Source organism: Acipenser ruthenus, chromosome 28, assembly GCF_902713425.1.
Source record: "Acipenser ruthenus chromosome 28, fAciRut3.2 maternal haplotype, whole genome shotgun sequence".
NCBI classification, from domain to species: Eukaryota; Metazoa; Chordata; class Actinopteri; order Acipenseriformes; family Acipenseridae; genus Acipenser; species Acipenser ruthenus.
In genome coordinates, this window is record NC_081216.1 from 6377630 (window position 1) to 6396632 (window position 19003).

General features: G+C 38.9%; 1 protein-coding gene across 6 annotated transcripts in view; it reads right to left on the reverse strand.

Annotated features, from left to right (window-relative positions):
* Nucleotides 1-19003, reverse strand: part of LOC131701949 (uncharacterized) — a 33843-nt gene that overhangs the window by 13911 nt on the left and 929 nt on the right. For 2 of the 6 annotated variants that reach the window (XM_059002960.1, XM_059002957.1), the window contains exons 1-4: nucleotides 18745-18841; nucleotides 17796-17881; nucleotides 13548-13607; nucleotides 11972-12168 (exon numbers count right to left, since the gene is read on the reverse strand). Coding sequence is in view for 1 of the 6 variants with exons in the window: in XM_059002963.1 (XP_058858946.1) it covers nucleotides 11972-12168; nucleotides 17796-17872 (274 nt within the window). In the remaining 5 variants the exon portion in view is untranslated. Of the gene's footprint in view, nucleotides 1-11971; nucleotides 12169-13547; nucleotides 13608-17795; nucleotides 17882-18015; nucleotides 18554-18744; nucleotides 18842-19003 lie in introns of those variants that run through there. The other 4 variants (XM_059002963.1, XM_059002961.1, XM_059002958.1 and 1 more) reach the window with 3 other exon arrangements.

Genomic DNA, 19003 nt, shown 5'->3' on the forward strand with positions numbered 1-19003 from the left:
GGATACAAACATTGGATGTGTTTGCATGTCTTAAACACATCTGTAGTATATCGATATAAAATAAAAGACAGACACGCTTGCTGCTGCTGGGATGAGACCCGTGTATTGTTGTACTAATAAAATGCGCATTCTTTTCTAACAATGCTATCCGGCAACTACGAACCGGGACAGCCGCTTATCTGGACTGGAGTTACAACATTACAACATCCAAGGAGAATTTTTTTTTATATGTGTTTAGGTTTATTCTTCAGGTTTTGTATAAAGATATGAAAACAATCGAGATGTTACATTTTTGTTATTATTTCGATAAGTACAACACTGTAAGACGTTTGTTGAATCAATTAATTATTCCTACGAAGAGAGATGGGATTGTTAATTCTATTTAAAAAAAAAACATATTGTACATATCTAAACATTGATTTATGAAAAATATCAAGAAACAAGTTCACTTTTTTTTAAAGCAGAGGCCACAAAAGACATCTTTCGCCTTAACACTGGTCTTTTAGCACCCCCAGTGTTAGCTGTGCTTTCCTGTGTGGTGGGCACCTTTAAGGGAGACTGCTTCCGATTACCATCCAGTCCATTAGGGTCTTCTATTCCAGAAGTCAGTCTGCTACGTGACACTGCAGAGACAGGGGCAGGCATTTCACTGTCGCTCAGTGTGCTGCAGGTTATTATTATTATTATTTATTTCTTAGCAGACGCCCTTATCCAGGGTGACTTACAACCGTAAGCAAATACATTAAGTGTTTCAATACAAGTAATACAATAAGAGCAAGAAATACAATAACTTTTGTTCAAGCAAAGTACAAGTGTGACAAACCACAATTCAATAATACAGCAGATAATAGTGATAGTTACATCAGGATATGATTAAATACAAAATACTTCAGGTTAAACACTTGGCAGATTACAGCATTCTGAAGTACAGGATTAAATGCAGTAAAATAGGGGGCAGATAAGAGCAAAATAAAGCACATTTAAATGAAGGGTGATAGTGTCCCAGGATACAAACAAAGGAGTTCTACAGGTGCTGTTTGAAGAGGTGAGTCTTAAGGAGGCACCGGAATGTGGTCAGGGACTGGGCAGTCCTGACATCTGTAGGAAGGTCGTTCCACCACTGCGGAGCAAGGGTGGAGAAGGAGCGGGCTCTGGAGGCAGGGGAGCATAGCGGAGGTAGAGCCAGTCTTCTAGTGCAGGCGGAGCGGAGAGGTTGAGTGGGGGTGTAGGGAGAGGTGAGGGTCTGGAGGTAGCTGGGTGCAGTCTGGTCAAGGCATCTGTAGGCTAGTACAAGAGTCTTGAACTGGATGCGAGAGGTGATCAGGAGCCAGTGGAGTGAGCGGAGTAGTGGAGTAGCATGGGCGAAGCGAGGCAGAGAGAACACCAGGCGGGCAGCAGAGTTCTGGATGAGCTGGAGCGGACGGGTGGTGGACGCAGGGAGGCCAGCCAGAAGGGAGTTGCAGTAGTCTAGGTGGGAGAGTACCAGGGCCTGGACCAGGAGCTGGGTAGCGTAGTTGGTGAGGAATGGTCGGATTCTTCGGATGTTGCTCAGGAAGAATCGGCAAGTGCGTGCCAGAGTGGAGATGTGCTGGGAATAAGAGAGGCAGGGGTCCAGGGTGACTCCGAGATTCTTAGCGGAGGAAGAGGGAGAGAGTGTGGTAGATTCCAGAGGAACAGAGATAGAGAGATCAGAGGAGGGGGAGGAGGAGGGAAAGAAAAGGAGGTCAGATTTAGAGAGGTTGAGTTTGAGGTGATGCGAGTGCATCCAGGAGGAAATAGCAGACAGACAGGTAGAGATACGGGAGGAGATGGTGGAGTCAGAGGTGGGGAAGGAGAGGAAAATCTGAGCATCATCAGCATAGAAATGGTATGAGAAACCATAGGATGCGATGATGGGGCCCAGAGAGCGGTGTAGAGAGAGAATAGGAGAGGACCCAAGACTGACCCTTGGGGGACTCCTGTTAAGAGAGGGTGAGGTGTGGAGGTTGCTCCACGCCAGGTTACCTGGTAAGTGCGGTTGGAGAGGTAGGAGGAGAACCAGGCCAGAGCAGTGCCAGAGATCCCCAGGTCAGCGAGAGATGATAGTAGAATAGAGTGATCAACAGTGTCAAAGGCAGCAGAGAGGTCGAGGAGAATTAGGACAGAGGAGAGAGAGGCAGGAGAGAGAGGTTGCAGGAGATGATGAATTTTCAAGGGCTCCTTTTCTCCCAGACAGACCACCCACTTTGTTCTCAATTCTCTGTGGAGTGTTTGGTTGTAAAAAAAAAAAAAAACATGTACTAATTAAAATATACCTAGTAGTAAAGATTATGAATGTCAAAAATAAAGACTAAATAAATAAATAAAAACTGTGCATACAAGGTTCCAACCAATTCTAATCTAGATTCTATATAAAAGTGAGACAATTTGAGCAGTATATTGTGAATCAATCAGGCGAAATCTGATTGACATGTAGAACACACATTATGCATACTTTGTTCCAGCTGTCAGTGTCAGAGATATTTTTTGCAAAACCCAGCTACTGTAGCCATGTGCTCTAACATAACATTTTTAAACAAAAAATCCAGTTCAGTATTGCTGTTCTGTTTTCTTAATAAAACATGGTTATAGATTTAAAAGGGGTTGTTGGTGCAGTGCTCAGGAATAACACACACAAGACATTGAAAGTTCAATAAAGCAGCTCCTTTATTTGGCTGGGTTGCATGTCAACAACACTTAAATAATAAGCACGGGCTCTACACAGCAATGTGTATCGCTCCCTGCAAAACAAGGGTTTCAGTCCCGAAATAATACGACAGTATAATAACACCAAACACTGACACGGTCACTTCTCCAGACAGTGAGTGCTTGTGTGCAGGTGGGGTGAAAGACAACAGTTTGTGAAACAGTGGTGCAGTGTAGTCCGGGTTTTGGTGCTGGCTAGTAGTGACACCTCCTGGTTTGTGTTAGCCGTCTAACAGTGACAAAAGACGAACAGTTATTATTATTATTATTATTATTTATTTCTTAGCAGTCGCCCTTATCCAGGGCGACTTACAATCGTAAGCAAATACATTTTAAGTGTTACAGTACAAGTAATAATACAATAAGAGCAAGATAAATACAATGACTTTGGTTCAAGCAAGTACAAGTGTGACAAAATACAATTCAATAATACAGCAGATAACAGTGATAGTTACATCAGGATATGATTAACTACAAAATACTGCAGATTAAACACTTGGCAGATTACAGTACTCTGAAGTACAGGATTAAATGCAGTAAAATAGGGGGCAGATAAGAGCAAATAAAGAGCATTTAAGGAAGGGTGATAGTGTCCCAGGGGAAAAAACAGAGGAGTTCTACAGGTGCTGTCTAAAGAGGTGAGTCTTAAAAAGGCGCCGGAATGTGGTCAGTTAGCACAATCAAACAGACAAAACACTCACAATAATTAATTACTTCTGTTTCCTAAATGGGTCCTTTCTTAACCACAACGAAGGAACAGATAGCTTGACCACTTCCCCTAAATACCCTCAGTCACACCCTCTTTCAGTGGCATGGCCAATCACTGGCTTCTTTCCTGTCAATAACCAATCAGCTGCTTCCCTCTACTTACTGACATGCCAGTAACCTGACCCAGAAGATGCATCTGGGGTAAAATGAACAAGGAGGTAAAGCAGGAACAGACCCCTGGAAGGCAGGGCAAGCCAATTTGGTACTTTCGTTAACCTAGTGTAGTATCAGTTGTCTGTTTTTAAGTAAAAATACATGTTTGCTACAACATGTGATTCCTTAAACGGCACACCCTATAAAGCCAAGGGAAGTGCAAGGTGGGATTTTATTTTGTTAGCTACAACTATTTTAATGCTAGGTATGCCCTGTTTCTACTGTTACCCACAACAGACAAAAAGTTAAGCACAGAAGAACAAGTGTTGTATTGGACATGTAGAAACTCCAGTACATATACTATATAGACAGAATGGCAAGTATATTTTGTTTTAATCATGCTCAGCATTCCTGAATGTATTCAGCCAATATCCTGGTTCTGAGACACCTCAGATTGACAGCTGGCTAAGGTTGGTCTTATAATGAACTCTGTGTACATTTGTTTTCTGTATTGCCGACCTATTTTCAAAGCAGGCTGAAAGGAACCTGCTAAAAAATGTAACATCTCTGTCCAGGCACAGAGTAAATAAATAAACTGTCGGATCCCATTAATATCAATGTTAGAGAATAGCTGCTGTGATAATCAGAGTCGTTCTGCTGCTTCCAAGTGCAGGGAATATTGAACTAGGTGTACATTATCATTTCAGGGGCTCTCACGGAGTTCCAGATGCCTGTTATATTCTGTTATGAGACACCTTTGACTCCATCCATGAATTGTTAATGTCCAGTTAGATTCTGTTAGCCCTGTTGAAAATCACAAGTTATATAACCATAAAACAATATCTGAATGTTTTTTAAAGATAAGTTGCTTCTAACATCATTTTATTTTGTTACATTCCTTTACTTTATGATGTTTGCAATCATTTTCAGGGGTTCTATTGCTCAAATATTGAGTTATCCTATACCTGTCCGTACCTAGAGATCCTAACTTCTGTACTGAACTGACTTCCTCATTCCATTTAAATCATGTGACAATGTGAACTTTCAACTCTTCTGGCCCCATTCAAAATTTGAAGGAGAATGGTGATACACACAGCTGGTTGGTGCCTTAAATACGTGCACAAATACAGTTCACAACTGGGAAGACACATTTTAAAGCTCAAAATATACACGACATCCGGCTAATTAGTTCTCTGCGCAGCAGTTTTTAATCAGACAGCAAATTAAGGTAATGACAAGGAGAATGTTATCCTCTACTTACACTGTGGAGATGAGAATTAGCAATCCTGAAAATTGCAAAACTGTCTCCGTGACAACCTCAGTCAAGCGGCATACGGGACGTTATGAGATATGGGTTGTTCTCATAATGACTGACATGCTTTGCAGCCAGTGGCTCCAAAGACACAATTGAGGTAAAAGGAAAGCATGCAAACTGAGCTTTCCATATGACATCTAGAACTACATAGCAAAAACATTACCTGTATTTAATTTGGAAAGGTATACATGTTTGTAGGCATACTGTACAGTAAAATGGCTTTTCATTAACAAGTCAGGATAAATACTGGTACACTGTCAATTTGTTTGTTGACTTTTTTGAGCTTCAGAGAGAGTGCATAGGAATACACTTTGTATCTTTACTTATTTTTATTTTCTGTATGCATTTCGTTTCAAGTAAAGGAATACAGTAATGCAGAATGCAGGCCGCAAGCTGTATCAAGTTTTTCAATTTTTACTGCTTGCATATTGCTTAGTTTCTCTGATCTGTCAACAGTTGTAGCCTACTGTAGATTTGTCAGTGCTTGCCAACTTTTGTTCTGATCTCATAATCCTGAAAATGTAAAGGATTACATTTTCAGGATTCTCCTTGTCATTAACTATCCTATATGGTGACTGTGTGACTACTTTAGCACAAAGGCACATGAAATGTGTTTGTGTTGAATATCATATTTTGTGCATTTGATAATTATAATATTGTGAACGGTCCATTCTAATTTAGCCATTAGTTTTTTATTGGTGCTAACTTTGTACTGGAAGAAAAGCTAAATAAAACGGGACCCATACATTTCTGAAGTTGTGACTTTGCAATTTATTCCAAGATATCCCCAATTTCAACTCAGTATTACTGTCAGGCCTGACTTGTTTCATATTTTGATTTATTGGTCTCAAATGTGCAGTTCAAGGGTCCCCGAGTGGCTCAACCAGTTAAAGTGTTGCCGCTGGGAGCGCAGTATAAGTCAGACCAAACTTTGCTGGGGACTCCGAAAGGGGTGTCACATTGGCTCCGACACTCCCGGGGTGTGGGATGGGAAACCGGCAGGGATTGCTTCTTCCCATCCTGCAAAAGTGAACCCTACTGGCCAGACACCAAGCACCTGCAGAGTGGATAAAAAGCAGAGATGATCTCTGTTCTCCGGGATTGGTAGCCCACCCACCTCTGCTCTGGATTGCTTGGCATAAAAGCGATTCTGGCTTTAGGCTTGTGAGATCAGATGATGCTCACATGCCCGCAGAACGTCTGTGGAGAGGAAGGAGGGAGAAGGAGCAGGAAGAGAAGGGGGAAGAGGAAAGCTGCAACAGCAGGAGGAGGAGGTCAGGGATGACGGCTGGGAGGATGAGGATCCCAGTCATCCTACGCCTGAGTGGGAGGAGCCTGAGCATCTAGCGCCCAGATGGAGGGACCACGAGTGTCCAGCGCCCAGATGGAGGGACCTCGAGCGTCCAACACCCAGACGGTGGGACCGCGGGAATCCAAAGCCCGAGAGGCAGCTGTCCCAGCAGAGGAAAAATGCCTGCTGACTTCACCTCCAGAACTGACTATACACATCACAAAGAAATCATGCCATCAACTGCTGAGCGTGCAGATCACTCGTATTTTACCTCAGACATGAGCAAAAGAAAATGTAGACGCGCCTGTGGGATGATCTCATTTTACGCATGAGATTGGATATACAGTACACCCTTGCGATAACGTGTCTTGGGAAAATTACTCTTTGCTTTCTGTTTAAACTCTTATGTCTGAGGTGCCAATACGATAAGCAGAAAAAGAGTTATCAAGCAATATGTGTTCTGACTTTAAAAAGTATTATAAATATTATATAGAAATAAAATGTAAAGATGTGTTTGTGGTTTCAGCTGACTAGACTTGGGGGAGCTTGCATATTCCGCTGCTGTTGCATCAGCCATGTAAGGACCAATCAGTATGTTTGTAAAGGACCAACGTCCCATAGCAACTGACTCAACAAACCAGTAACCAATAGAAGAAGTTGGTACACAGGACACAAGATAAACCACAAGTCTAGTCTGACTGACTACAGGTGTTGAGACAGCCTGCTTGCATGTAGGACGAAGTTGTTTTTGTTGTATATGATATGGTCTCCTCTTGATCTTCCAAGCTGTTGCTACCTGACGTATATTGAGTTAAGCTTCTGAGATTGGCTCGCAATAACTGTAGGTTGCGAGGTATATATTACGTTTACTGGCTCTGCGCAGTCGGAACTCTGCTCGATGTTTGTCTAGCACCACGTGTGCTGAGAGCGTTCTCTGGTTTGCAAATCATTAAATTTATATAATCAATTTTGTCTGTTCTACTGAGTCTCTAACTAAGGGAGTGATATCAAAACTTCCACCACAAACACCCTTTATTATAACAAACCTGGCCCCAAAATATAAGTCATTAGATCCTTTTGCATGGATGTGCGGTTCTTTGATGGACCCAGATTCAGTTAAAATGTGTTTGCCCACTGACGATGGGAATGAGAATGTAGAGATGGGAGCCCAGCTAACAAGATTACATTTTTGCAGGAATCAGGCTTTTAAAGACTGTCACCCACACATGAGAGCAGAAACTGACCCAAGACTGTCACAGCTACTGGAAGCAGGCTGATCTTTGGGAAACAAATTGAACATTTGTGAAACTGCAACAAATACTGTAATGACTATAATGTGTTTTAAAGAACATACAACCATAAGAACATATTATTAGCAGATCTGTGTAAGGCCTGTGAGAAGGAGTTCATTGCACTGAAGGTCAGACTGACCTGCTGAAAGTTCCAAACGTCTCCTCAGCCAAAAGCATCTTTTTTAATTAGACTCGGTCTCAAAACATTCTGATCCAGTGAGAGCAGAATTGTAGAATCTATGGAGCACAGTTAATATGCTAGAAGCAATCGAACTAGGTTTGATTATAGTAAGAAAAAACAAAAGCATTTAAATAAATAAGAAACCTAATATAATAATATTAAGTAAATGTATGAGCAGTCCTAAGTTTTAATATTCAAGGTAGCATTTGCTGCTAATAAAAAAATAGCCTCCTGCCTTCTGTGTATATCAATGAAGTAAAATAGAATTGCAGTTTATAAGAGATTGCTATATTGACATATCTGAATTAGAACTACATGTTATAAAATCATTTAAAGTATGACTCAGTGGTGTTGGCTGATGAAGCGGGGATTTTTGATGGTTAGAATGTTAACAGCCAAGATCCTCTCTATAATGAGCGATTTCGTTAATATTAACGAACGGAAATACCTTTCGGATAACAGAAGTCAGGAGTTTATCTTACAATAATCATTTTCTATATATAGCAGAAAAGAATTAGAACCTGGCAGGAAGAGATGGGAATGGAAAGTGTAGGACGTGTTAATACGTTAAGTTAGATATTGGTTTGAAATAATGAGTATTGAAAAATGCTTACAATAGTGTTTCATATTAATCAACCCTAAAATTGGCAAAAAGCAAAGGTTGTCTTAAAACCTGCTTTGACTGGATTTTGTATGAACAGTGAAGGTGGTCAGACTTCAGACTTCAGAATGCCATAGTGCTACAGTTCAGTCACTGTAGCACTATGGCATTCTGGTACATTAATGCTAGCCTGTATTTAGATATAAATAACTGGACCTTCCATTAAAATCGTGAAAAATGTATCAATGGAGTAAAATAATATTACAATTTCTAGGAGCAACTGTTATACTGAAGCAACTTAATTAGAAATACATCTTATAATGCCATTTAAAGATAAACTGTTGAAAGAACACAGTAAAAAATTATTGTAACAGAAGCATGGCATTGACAATTTTAGACATTACTATATCAATTAAACCAAAGAATATACATGTTTAGTTTATATAAAGATTTTACTGCAGTAATAAACAGAGGTACTTATTTACAGGGAAACAGAAGAATTTAAACGTGAAAGAATTAAATGTTTGTCTCAGACACACAGTAGAATTCTAGAAGGGCATTAGACCTTCAAAAAATAAAGCTTAGTCTTTGGTACCTCAAAGCAGGATTTGGTGCTGGCTCTTAAAAGCAGGATTTGCCAACCTTGAATAATAACCAACAGAAGGTGCTTTAAGAAAGACAAGCATATGTATCTCATTATATTATAAGAAAATAATGATAGCTGAGTTATAAAAGTTAGGATGTACGTGTTTTTTGTATTATCTGAAAAGATACCGGTACAGGTGTCTCTTGAATCGGCCAAAAAATTACTTCATGCAGTGAATTTGGAAAAGTGCTTACAGTGGAGTTTCATATTAATTAAAACAGTAGCCTTGGCAAGTAAACAGGGTGTCTGAAGCCTGCTTGTGCAGGCGTATTTTTTAGAAACCGAGAGAGAGGTCAAGCTTGGTCCAAGCATGGTACCAGTTAATACAAGGCTATTATATTTAACATGTTTTATTATATCTTGAATTTAAATGAAAATAACTGGACTTGCCACTGTATGCTTAATGGTCTTATTCAAAGGCTTATGATAAACCCCTACACTCTTTGTCAAAAACTTTGTTAACACACATGTTGTTGAAGCTGACACCCTGGGATCCTTCAAGAAGCTGCTTGATGAGATTGTGGGATAAATAAGCTACTAACAATCAAACAAGCAAGATGGGCTGAATGGCCTCCTCTCGTTTGTAAACTTTCTTATGTTCTTCTTCTTATGTTATTTGTATATGAAGTTAAACTGACCCATTGACAACACACAACACACTGAAAAGGTAACATAATATGCGGCTAAGAGGGACATATATTTTTTTGACCCAGGTTAATATCATTAAATTGATTTGGTGTTACATATTAAAAACATCTCTCATATATACACATATACTTGTATTGTATTTGGTGGCAAGGACCCTGTGGACTCCAGTTCACCTAATTTTTAGGGCAAGGAGGGGTGGAAGACAGTGAACCATGAGCTCACATTCAGTTAATTTTGAAAACAGAGTTGACCAGATCCTTCTAGAAAATATCATTAACTCAAAGATAGGAACTGTCAAGGCAGATTGATGATCATACTTAATTGGGACTCCTGATGTATTCAATGGAGGGAAAGATCCTATAAAAACCAAGGTAAAACCCCAGTCAAGTATCACGCGACTTGCTAACTACATTTTGTATTCCATTCTCTGAAGATCTCTGAAAAACTGATTGCTGTTTGGTCGTATTCACAAATCTCTGCCTTTTAAAGACAGTTCTTATTTTTCAATATATCCTACACTACACTTCCATGTACTGGAAGGTAAGCATATATTTGAATTTAATCTTTTATATTGATGCATTGCTATAAGGTATAGAAATGATGTTTTAGTCTTAAGAGAGTATATATATATATATATATATATATATATATATATATATATATATATATATATAGAATGTTCTAGAATTTTAGCTTTATGCAAGGATAGCCTAAGGGCTAAGCATATAATTAACCAGATCTATATTATAACCTGTAAAGGCACCAGATCGCCTGGACTGCTTATTACTTGGGATTTACGGTGGTCTGCGCAACCAACCAATCCAATTTTTAACAAAAGCATTTAATAAACCGAAGGGGCACTACTACTGCCCTGATTCGTTAACTTCAAATTAAATGAGTCTGTGTGATTTTCTTGAATATTAAAAAGTTGTCTGGACATATAGCTCACCCAGTGCACAAACAAAACCACTACAGGAGTTTAAAACATCTCTGTCCTCCTTGAACGTCTCCCCTGGAGTTAAAGAGTGTGGTCAGAGCATATGTATAAATAAAAAGAGTACGTTGCGAGAATTCTGACACCGGAGAATGAGATGTTCTGCTTCAGCAATAAGCAGACTAGTCCAGAGAAACCAGGAAACCGGCTCTGTGAGGGACAGGCCACGTCCTGGAAGGCAGAGGGTCAACCACACTGGCCCAGGACCATAATGCCGACTGTTGCGTTGTTCAAGCCAACCGGTGGGGCGGTGGAAGTGTGACGATGTAGGGAGGAATCTCCTTTAACACAAGAACGTCTTTGGTGCAGATTAAGGGCAATCTTACTGCTCAGCGATACATTGACTAAGTCCTTGAGGCAACAGTTTTTCCGTTCCTGCAAGCCAATCCAGAAGTATTGATTTTCTAGCAGGACAATGCAAGACCACATAGTGCTAGGATTACAATTGCACGACTTCAAGAAAACAATGTTGAGGTCTTGCTGTGGCCACCTTTTCTCCTGATAGAATATCTGTGGTACCAAATCGCCAGTGCCATCCACAGGAGACAACCGCGACCAGCAAACCTTTGCCAGCTGGCTGCAATTGCACAGGAAGAGTGGCGAAACATCCCACAGCAGTCTATCCAGAGGCTGATCAGGTCTATGTGTCAACGCTGCCAGGATTGCTTTAATGCCAGGGATGTCATACCCGATACTAACTTTGTAATGTTTTCATTTTGACAGTGTGTCACATTTCTTACTGAAAACTTATCATGATTCTTTGATATGTATTTTTGTTCACATTTTCTGTGATTTTGTTTGATATCTATGTTCAAAATATTTTTTTAAATCCATTAGACCCGAGTGTTGCGTTTCTTTTGTGCATTATCTCTGTCGTGAATATAGGTTGTCAAAAAGCACTATTATTTGGCTTGTTCAGCAACCATGTGGCAAAGCAAAATTGATTAAAGAAAAAAAAAAAGAAAAACAACAACAACAACACTTAAGGATCTGATTAACTTTTCATGTCGGGTTGATTTGGAATAAAAGCTCAGTTTGGGATTCTTGCATGTTGGATTAAGTTTTGGTGCACTTTGAAACTATTTGTGTCAGATTGATTTTGAATAAAAGTTCAGCTTCAATTCGGGATATTTGCTTTTTGTACTGCATTTTAATTCTTTAACAAATTGGATAAAGCAAAGGCAGAATACTGCATACATGAGATGAACAGGTAAATGTAATTCTACTTTTATTCACAATCTCATTAACTTACTATAACAGTTTATCGTCCATTTTGATTGTCCTTTCACTATAACGAACCCCTCGATATAATGAACAAAAGGTTTGGACCCCAACAGGTTTGTTATAGCGAGGGTGCACTGTACTAAAACCACCCTATAAAAGCCAATAACCTAACCTTACAAATGCAATTCACTTACCTGATGTGTCATCTCCAGTTTCTTTCTCCATGTCCTCCCAGTTCCACTTCCCATCCCCGTCATTGTCTGTTGTGGCCTCTTGAGAAGGGTTTGCTGCGTTACTCAGGAGATTGATGGTCGCCTTCACCTGCACAGGTGTTCTCTTAAGTCTCAGCTGTGAGTCTGAAGGGGTTGAGGGAGGTGTTGGAGATCTGGCACTGCATTAAGAAAGAAGAATGATATAACCTGAAGCAATGAGTTAGGAGAATGCACCTCCTGGGGGGCCGCAATGTGAATTAATGGGAAGACTCACAGTCAAGAAAGTAAAAATCGTGGTTCATAAAAAAAGCCATTTAATAAATGTTCAAATTAAAATAGTGATGTTATGGCTTACCATCTACTTTAATTCAGTTAGACACAGTAATGGGTATCAGTGTATTCCTAATATATAGTGAAATGTGTTTGTTGGCATAGGATACTTGGGTTACACCCATAAAATCAAGTTAGTTCCAATGATACATTCATTTAGTAAACTGTGATACAACAGGCTATATAGCAGACGCCCTTATCCAGGGCGACTTACAATTGTACAAGATATCACATTATACATTATTTCACATTATACAGATATCACATTATTTTACATACAATTACCCATTTATACAGTTGGGTTTTTACTGAAGCAATCTAGGTAAAGTACCTTGCTCAAGGGTACAACAGCAGTGTCCCCCACTGGGGATTGAACCCACAACCCTCCGGTCAAGAGTCCAGAGCCCTAACCACTACTCCACACTGCTTTTAACGAAGCCATATTATTTTAACTATGCCATATTTTTCAAACTGTATTTACGGCACCTCCAGATAGCTAATGTTAAATGCTGCCATTGTTTTAAAAAATAAATGCATGTTAAACTCAACAACTTTGCAGCATTTAACGTTAGCTTACAGTACTTGACGTTCTGTAAATACTGTTTGGAAAACATGGCTTTGGTAGAAGTATAGGTTTTTAATGAGTTTGTTGTGGGGCTAATATTGCTATTTGAGATGTCATTAAAAAGGCTGTTGTGATGATAACAATGATAATGATAATGGAAGAGAAGAAAAACGCAAAGGCACAGCCATTGATATCTTGGGGCTCTAGATACTTGCTTTGCTCAACTGCAGCTACAGCCAAAATGGTTAAGACTTCCTGTTCCCAAGCAACTCTGCATCAGGGCTGGTACCCTGTTTACAGTAGCGATGGCTGCATTTATACTAACTAAAATATCCGCCCTGAGGCTAAAGGCTACAGCTGCTCTAAGATTGACAGGTGTAAATGGGATTTTGATTGAATCAGATAAAAAGGGAAACAAGTGTTGGGCTCGCCTCCAAGACCAGTTTCCACTAATCCACATCATAAAAACACCATAAAGCTGGGAACGTAGTCTCTCAATTGATAGCTGAGTGTTCAGGTGAAGATTTAGGAGACTACATGTAATGCAGGAGATCGCATACTACCAGCCATGCATGCCAGTGCTATTTATCTCAAAGTATCCTTGAGCCCTTAACTGACCATCTAACTTACAACATACAAAAATTGACTTGTCATCATGTTTACCATTTAATGTTTCGGTCCTCTCCCTGTGAGCAGGACATTGCTGATGAGAGTCTGGATTATCTGTAAACAAAGATGACAACTATCAAAAACAGTTTCCCTTAAGAACTAGTTTTTGGATGAAAAACTGAACAGATCTAGTTATTGTTTGATCTATGGCTTCCAGGCTAGAGTCCAGCCATGTTCATAACCCCTGTATGTAGAAATGGAAAAACAAGCTTACAACTCATCTTCAAAACTCATCTAGAAACATTAGAACATAACAAGACTATAACAAGAGTTACCAACGAGATGAGGCCATTTGACACATCAAAGCTTGTCCGGTAACTGATTGATCCCTGAACCTAAAAGGATCCCAATGATCGAGAACCAACAAGATGGTTTGGTAACCTCCCCCACCACTCTGCATTAAAAAAAGTGACTCCCACCCGGCATCCTAATTCTTTCCCTATTTAATTTCAGACAGTGTCACCTCTTCTGGTCTCTGTGCAGCGCTTGTAATAACTAAAAAAAAAAAAAAAAAAAAAAAAAAAAACTAGGGTTAACTCCTTCAGAATTCAAAATATTCAAAATGCCGGTGATTTATTATGATAGTTTTGGCAATAGTAAAAACAAAAAACACCAAAAAATTATAATTTATACATTGAAATACAGCTAGTCCACACAATCAGATTTTTGTAGGAGCGACTTTGAAAACTGCCACGCACACAAAAGCCTGAAAGAATCAATTCTTCTAAATAGAGAACAAGAAAGTCAATTCATCCTGCTTTTTCCAATGCCTGATTTTAATACTTCCAACCAACACCTGTGTACAAAATGGCTTCTCCTTAAGCAAAGGCTCATTATTTCCAATTGAGATTTGGGATAATAATCTGAGGATCTGTGGTAATTAATGGATCACTCCACATATAATACCTTTTTACCTTCATTTGCCATTAAATGTAATTATGGGGTCTGCAGCGATTTTTGAAGTAGGATTTCTGATACATATTTTATATCAGCATTTAAAACGTTTTGGATTCACATTTGCAGGCACTCAAGAGCTTCTTGCACCCAAGTGTTCCGTGCTTTAGAAGTGCTGGACCTGGGAAGGCCATCTGACCCTTCAGTGCTTGCCTAGTTTCTTGTTGCTGATTGATCCAAGAACTTTATATAGTTGGTTCTAAAGGATCCCAATAGCACATAAACACACCATACATGACTCCTGCCCTCTGTCCTAAATCGGCCATCACTCAATTTCTTTTGTCTGGTCTTGGTTATGCATATGAAGTAGTGACTAGATTTAAGCTTAGTATTTATCATTATGTCTGGGTCATTTAGGAAGATAGAAAAGGGCAGGGGTCCCAGCACCAATCTCTACATCACCCCTCACAAGCAGGAGCATAGAACTTATGATTGAGAAGAGGCCATTCAGCCCATCAATGCTCCTCCAGTAGCCGATTGATACCTTTTCTTTTTAAGGATCCCAAAGATTCAGCAGCAGTACTCTGCTTCCAGAGTTTAAGTATTATTCTTGCATGCCGTCTTTTGAAATTACAGATATGTTATGTCAGACTCTTTTTGCAATTTACAGCTGTTGTGATAACAAAAATTCATTAAATACACTGCACAAAGGGTTAACAGTAAGTAGTGAGTTATCAAATCAATCAATATTATGTTGAAAGGAATACAGTGGGAATATATTCAACATAGCAGGCAGCAAAGGGGAACTAAAATGTTTTGTTGTAAACCCTTCTGTTCAGTAACATTTTAATTCCTGGCTCAAGTGTAACAGGCAGTGTTCCTGGGTGAAGTGTAACATATTCTGATACATATTGGTGAAAAGGGGTTAAAATCTCTATAACCACACACCTGTGGCCTGGCTTGCATTGTGGCCAGTTTGTAGCCAGGCTACTCAGTGGTACATTTGTGCCACAATAATCTTGGACAGCTCTAGCCAAAATGTTTGTTTACTTACCTGTATTTATATACAACAATGCTGCAGAGCAGAAACCATGAAACCACAGCAATTAATAAAACCTGCTAACAAAGACACTGTACTGTATGTATCTGGTTTCAGAAATGTTGAGATATCCTGTCATTTTAACTTCGAAGAAAGAATCCTTCAGGCAGTTTTGTGAGCCTTGCAAAATGTTGTCATTTTAAATGACGTTATTGAGGTTAAAGAACCAATCAGTGGTAGGGGGAACTATTGATGAAATGGTAAACAAAATACTGATATTAATAATGCCTGAGGCCATACTCAAGTGGATCAAGCTCTCGTATATATTTTCTAGTCTGAAAAATCAATTTCCATTTTTTCAATGTATTTGTAAATAGCTAAACGAGCAGATGGGAGTACTTGAATAAACATCAAAGAACAACTTTGAAGGAAATGTCAATAAAAGCCATTTTAAAGTTTACATACAAGCAGAACAGATGTCAAGTTTGGAGAGTGAAATGTTACAATGCATAACATTCATTAAATGTGTAGCATAGAAAAATCCTGTCTCCTGAGCCAGCTACACAGCAGAAATATTCAAAAGTGATTGTAACCAATAAAATAATTCCATTCTTGTGTTGGCACCTCCGTCTGCTACTTAGGTCTCAAATGTGCAGTTCTGAAAGAAACACGCTATAGGAAATATGTATTTTCATTTTAAAACATAATATCTGGTACTGCAGTAAGTTATCAGTTTCCAAGTTGTATTCACAGGAAATAAGTGCTGCAGAAACATTACACAAACAAACAAACAAACAAACCAGTATTTGAATAATACATTAAGATAGATCACTATGAGTGCATATTACTTACCTGGTTAGTTCTCATAGCACAACATTTCCCTACTAATACAAATCAATTTGAAAGTTGCTGAGATACACTATTAAATATGTTCAACATTAATAAGGTCAAATATTATCTTAGCTGGGTGTGCCACCTGGTGGACTGAATGCTATACAGTGTTTTTTTACTACTGTTTTTTTAGGCAGAAATTCTCACAACTTTTTGTAGTATAGTCTGGTATGTTCCATTTGGTTTATTGCTTGTTATATATAATTGTGGATTGGCAGCACTGAAGACTAGATCAGGTACACAAAACTGAGGCAATGCAATGTAAGGACCCCAGCACTGACAGGGGACAAGAGAACAGTTCAGACTCCTTGCCCAGCCAAGTATAGTCTGAGACTGCAAATGTTCCCAATAGCAATGGTGTGATGGTTTGGTGATGTGGACTACTGTTGGAGCTAAAATTCAATGAAAGTCCTTTACGTGTAACCTCACACAGGCTATTGTATAAAAGGTAGAACAAATAGGGTGTACAAAATGAAATAATTCTCTCAGCCGCCTGTATCCTGGTATTTGGTTTCTGTATTTCATTCTGTATTTCATCTTTGAAACGTATTTTAAAAAGTGTGAGTTCTGCAAGGTTCATAACAAATGTGTCCTCTAGTAATAACAATAGGAGATCCTTCTAGTTAGTTTACCACAAGGGCTTTGAAAAAGAGTGACACTAATTTGATTATTAGGCTCACCTTTTACATCAACACAGCTTCCCTGCTGACAATTATGATGGTCTAGTTGAGTTCAATGCTGCTGCAAACAAGATGCATTAAGTCTGATGTATCACAGGGAAGCTTGCCTGTGTTAAAGGTGAGACTGATCATCAAAATTAGTATCACTCGCTCACACTGATGATGCAAAAAGCCCTTGTGGGGAACTCACTTAAATCATCCCATAATGGACTTTAGTAGAAAATATATTGGTATGAACTGTGGTGAGCTCAAACTGAAAAATAAATAAATAAATTAATAAATTAATAAAAAATAAAAATAAAGGATATAATGAAAAAAGGAAACACAAGAACAGGAATCCTAATACCACAAATGATATGCAAGTGAGATGCAAGTATTCACTCGTACTTGAAGATATTTAGGTAAGACAGATCCCACTGATTAATAATACCACAATGACTAATACCACAAATGATATGCAAGTACGAGTAAGTGAGATGCAAGTATTCACTCGTACTTGGACACCCTATTTATTCTATCTTTAAAGCACTGTGTAATCTAGTCAGCAATGACACTGCTGAAGTGAAATGACCAAGGAAGTTTAACAGGAACGCCTTTTAAAACTGCATATAGGCCCTTGACTGTGAATGAATGACTGATAAGACTTATGGATTTGTTTTTAGTTATCTGATTGTTAACTTTGTTAAGGTTATCATTATTATAATTGTACGTACATTTAAAAAAAAAAAAAAACCTGACCTGGGTGGTAAGAATTCCATTTTGACTGGACAGTGCAGGCGAATCGCCATTGTGACTGGCATCATGTTCAAATCCATGAGCGACTTCTGCAGAAGAATTAGAAAAAAGAAGCATTACATGTACATATGGAAGGGCTGGCACCTTCATGCATCTCCAATACATAACATGTAATTAAAATTAAATTATATTAAATTAATAAATAATACAACAGACTGAATACCTAGCCTTTCCTCTGTATCCTGCCTCTTCTCATTGGAGCAGCCACTCAGGGATTCACATGATAACCTGTAGCTATTTTGGGAAACAGCCTTGGGTGACCTTTCCTTCTGTTGTGTGAGGGAATGCTCAGAAACATCTGACTGTGTTGACAAGTCCACAGATTCTTGACTTGAAGGACAGGCCACTTGGAGGGACAAATCTACAACAATAGGCTCCTCTGCTTTGCTGTCAGCAGCACCATCCTGCTTTGCCAGGCTTCCATAAGGCTGTGGGAGACTGTGCATCGGGGAAGCTTTAGGAGGCAATACTGGTAAAGTTTCAGGGTTGGACTGCGGATCCAGTTTATTTACAAAAATAAGTTCCACTAAAGAAGGAAATTCTTCCTCATTACTGGATTCCGATTCAGAAGATTCCAATCTCTGTAGCTGCCTCCTTTTTTTGTACAAAGTTTGGGAATGTTCATCCAGTGATTCATGGTTTTTACTTACATAAGGACGAATGCTGGCACACGCGGCAGCCATACTTATGAGGGGCATAACAAAAACACTCATATCATAGTTTTGCTTTTGTTTATTATTATTATTATTATTATTATTATTATTATTATTATTATTATTAATAATAATAAATATAGCATAAACAATACAATTACACAATACAACATGTGAAGGAAGCATGTACAAAGTGACAGATGTCCACCATACATTAAAATAAAAAAGTATGTCATCACCTTTTATTTTGATTTTGTTCCCCATTTTTTTTACTCAAGAAGATTTGTATGTCAGTCCATATCATATCATACCGTAGTTTACTTGCTACTGCATTGTAGATTGCGTAACACTACTTTGAATACTATTTTCTAATGTGAGGGGAACTAAGCTTAGCTGTCTGCAAATGTGCCTGGTTTTGTAAAATGCATGTGTTCCGAGCACATAACTAACAAGATGAGAAGCAAGAAGCAATACCAAAACAGCTTGTCAAAAATACTT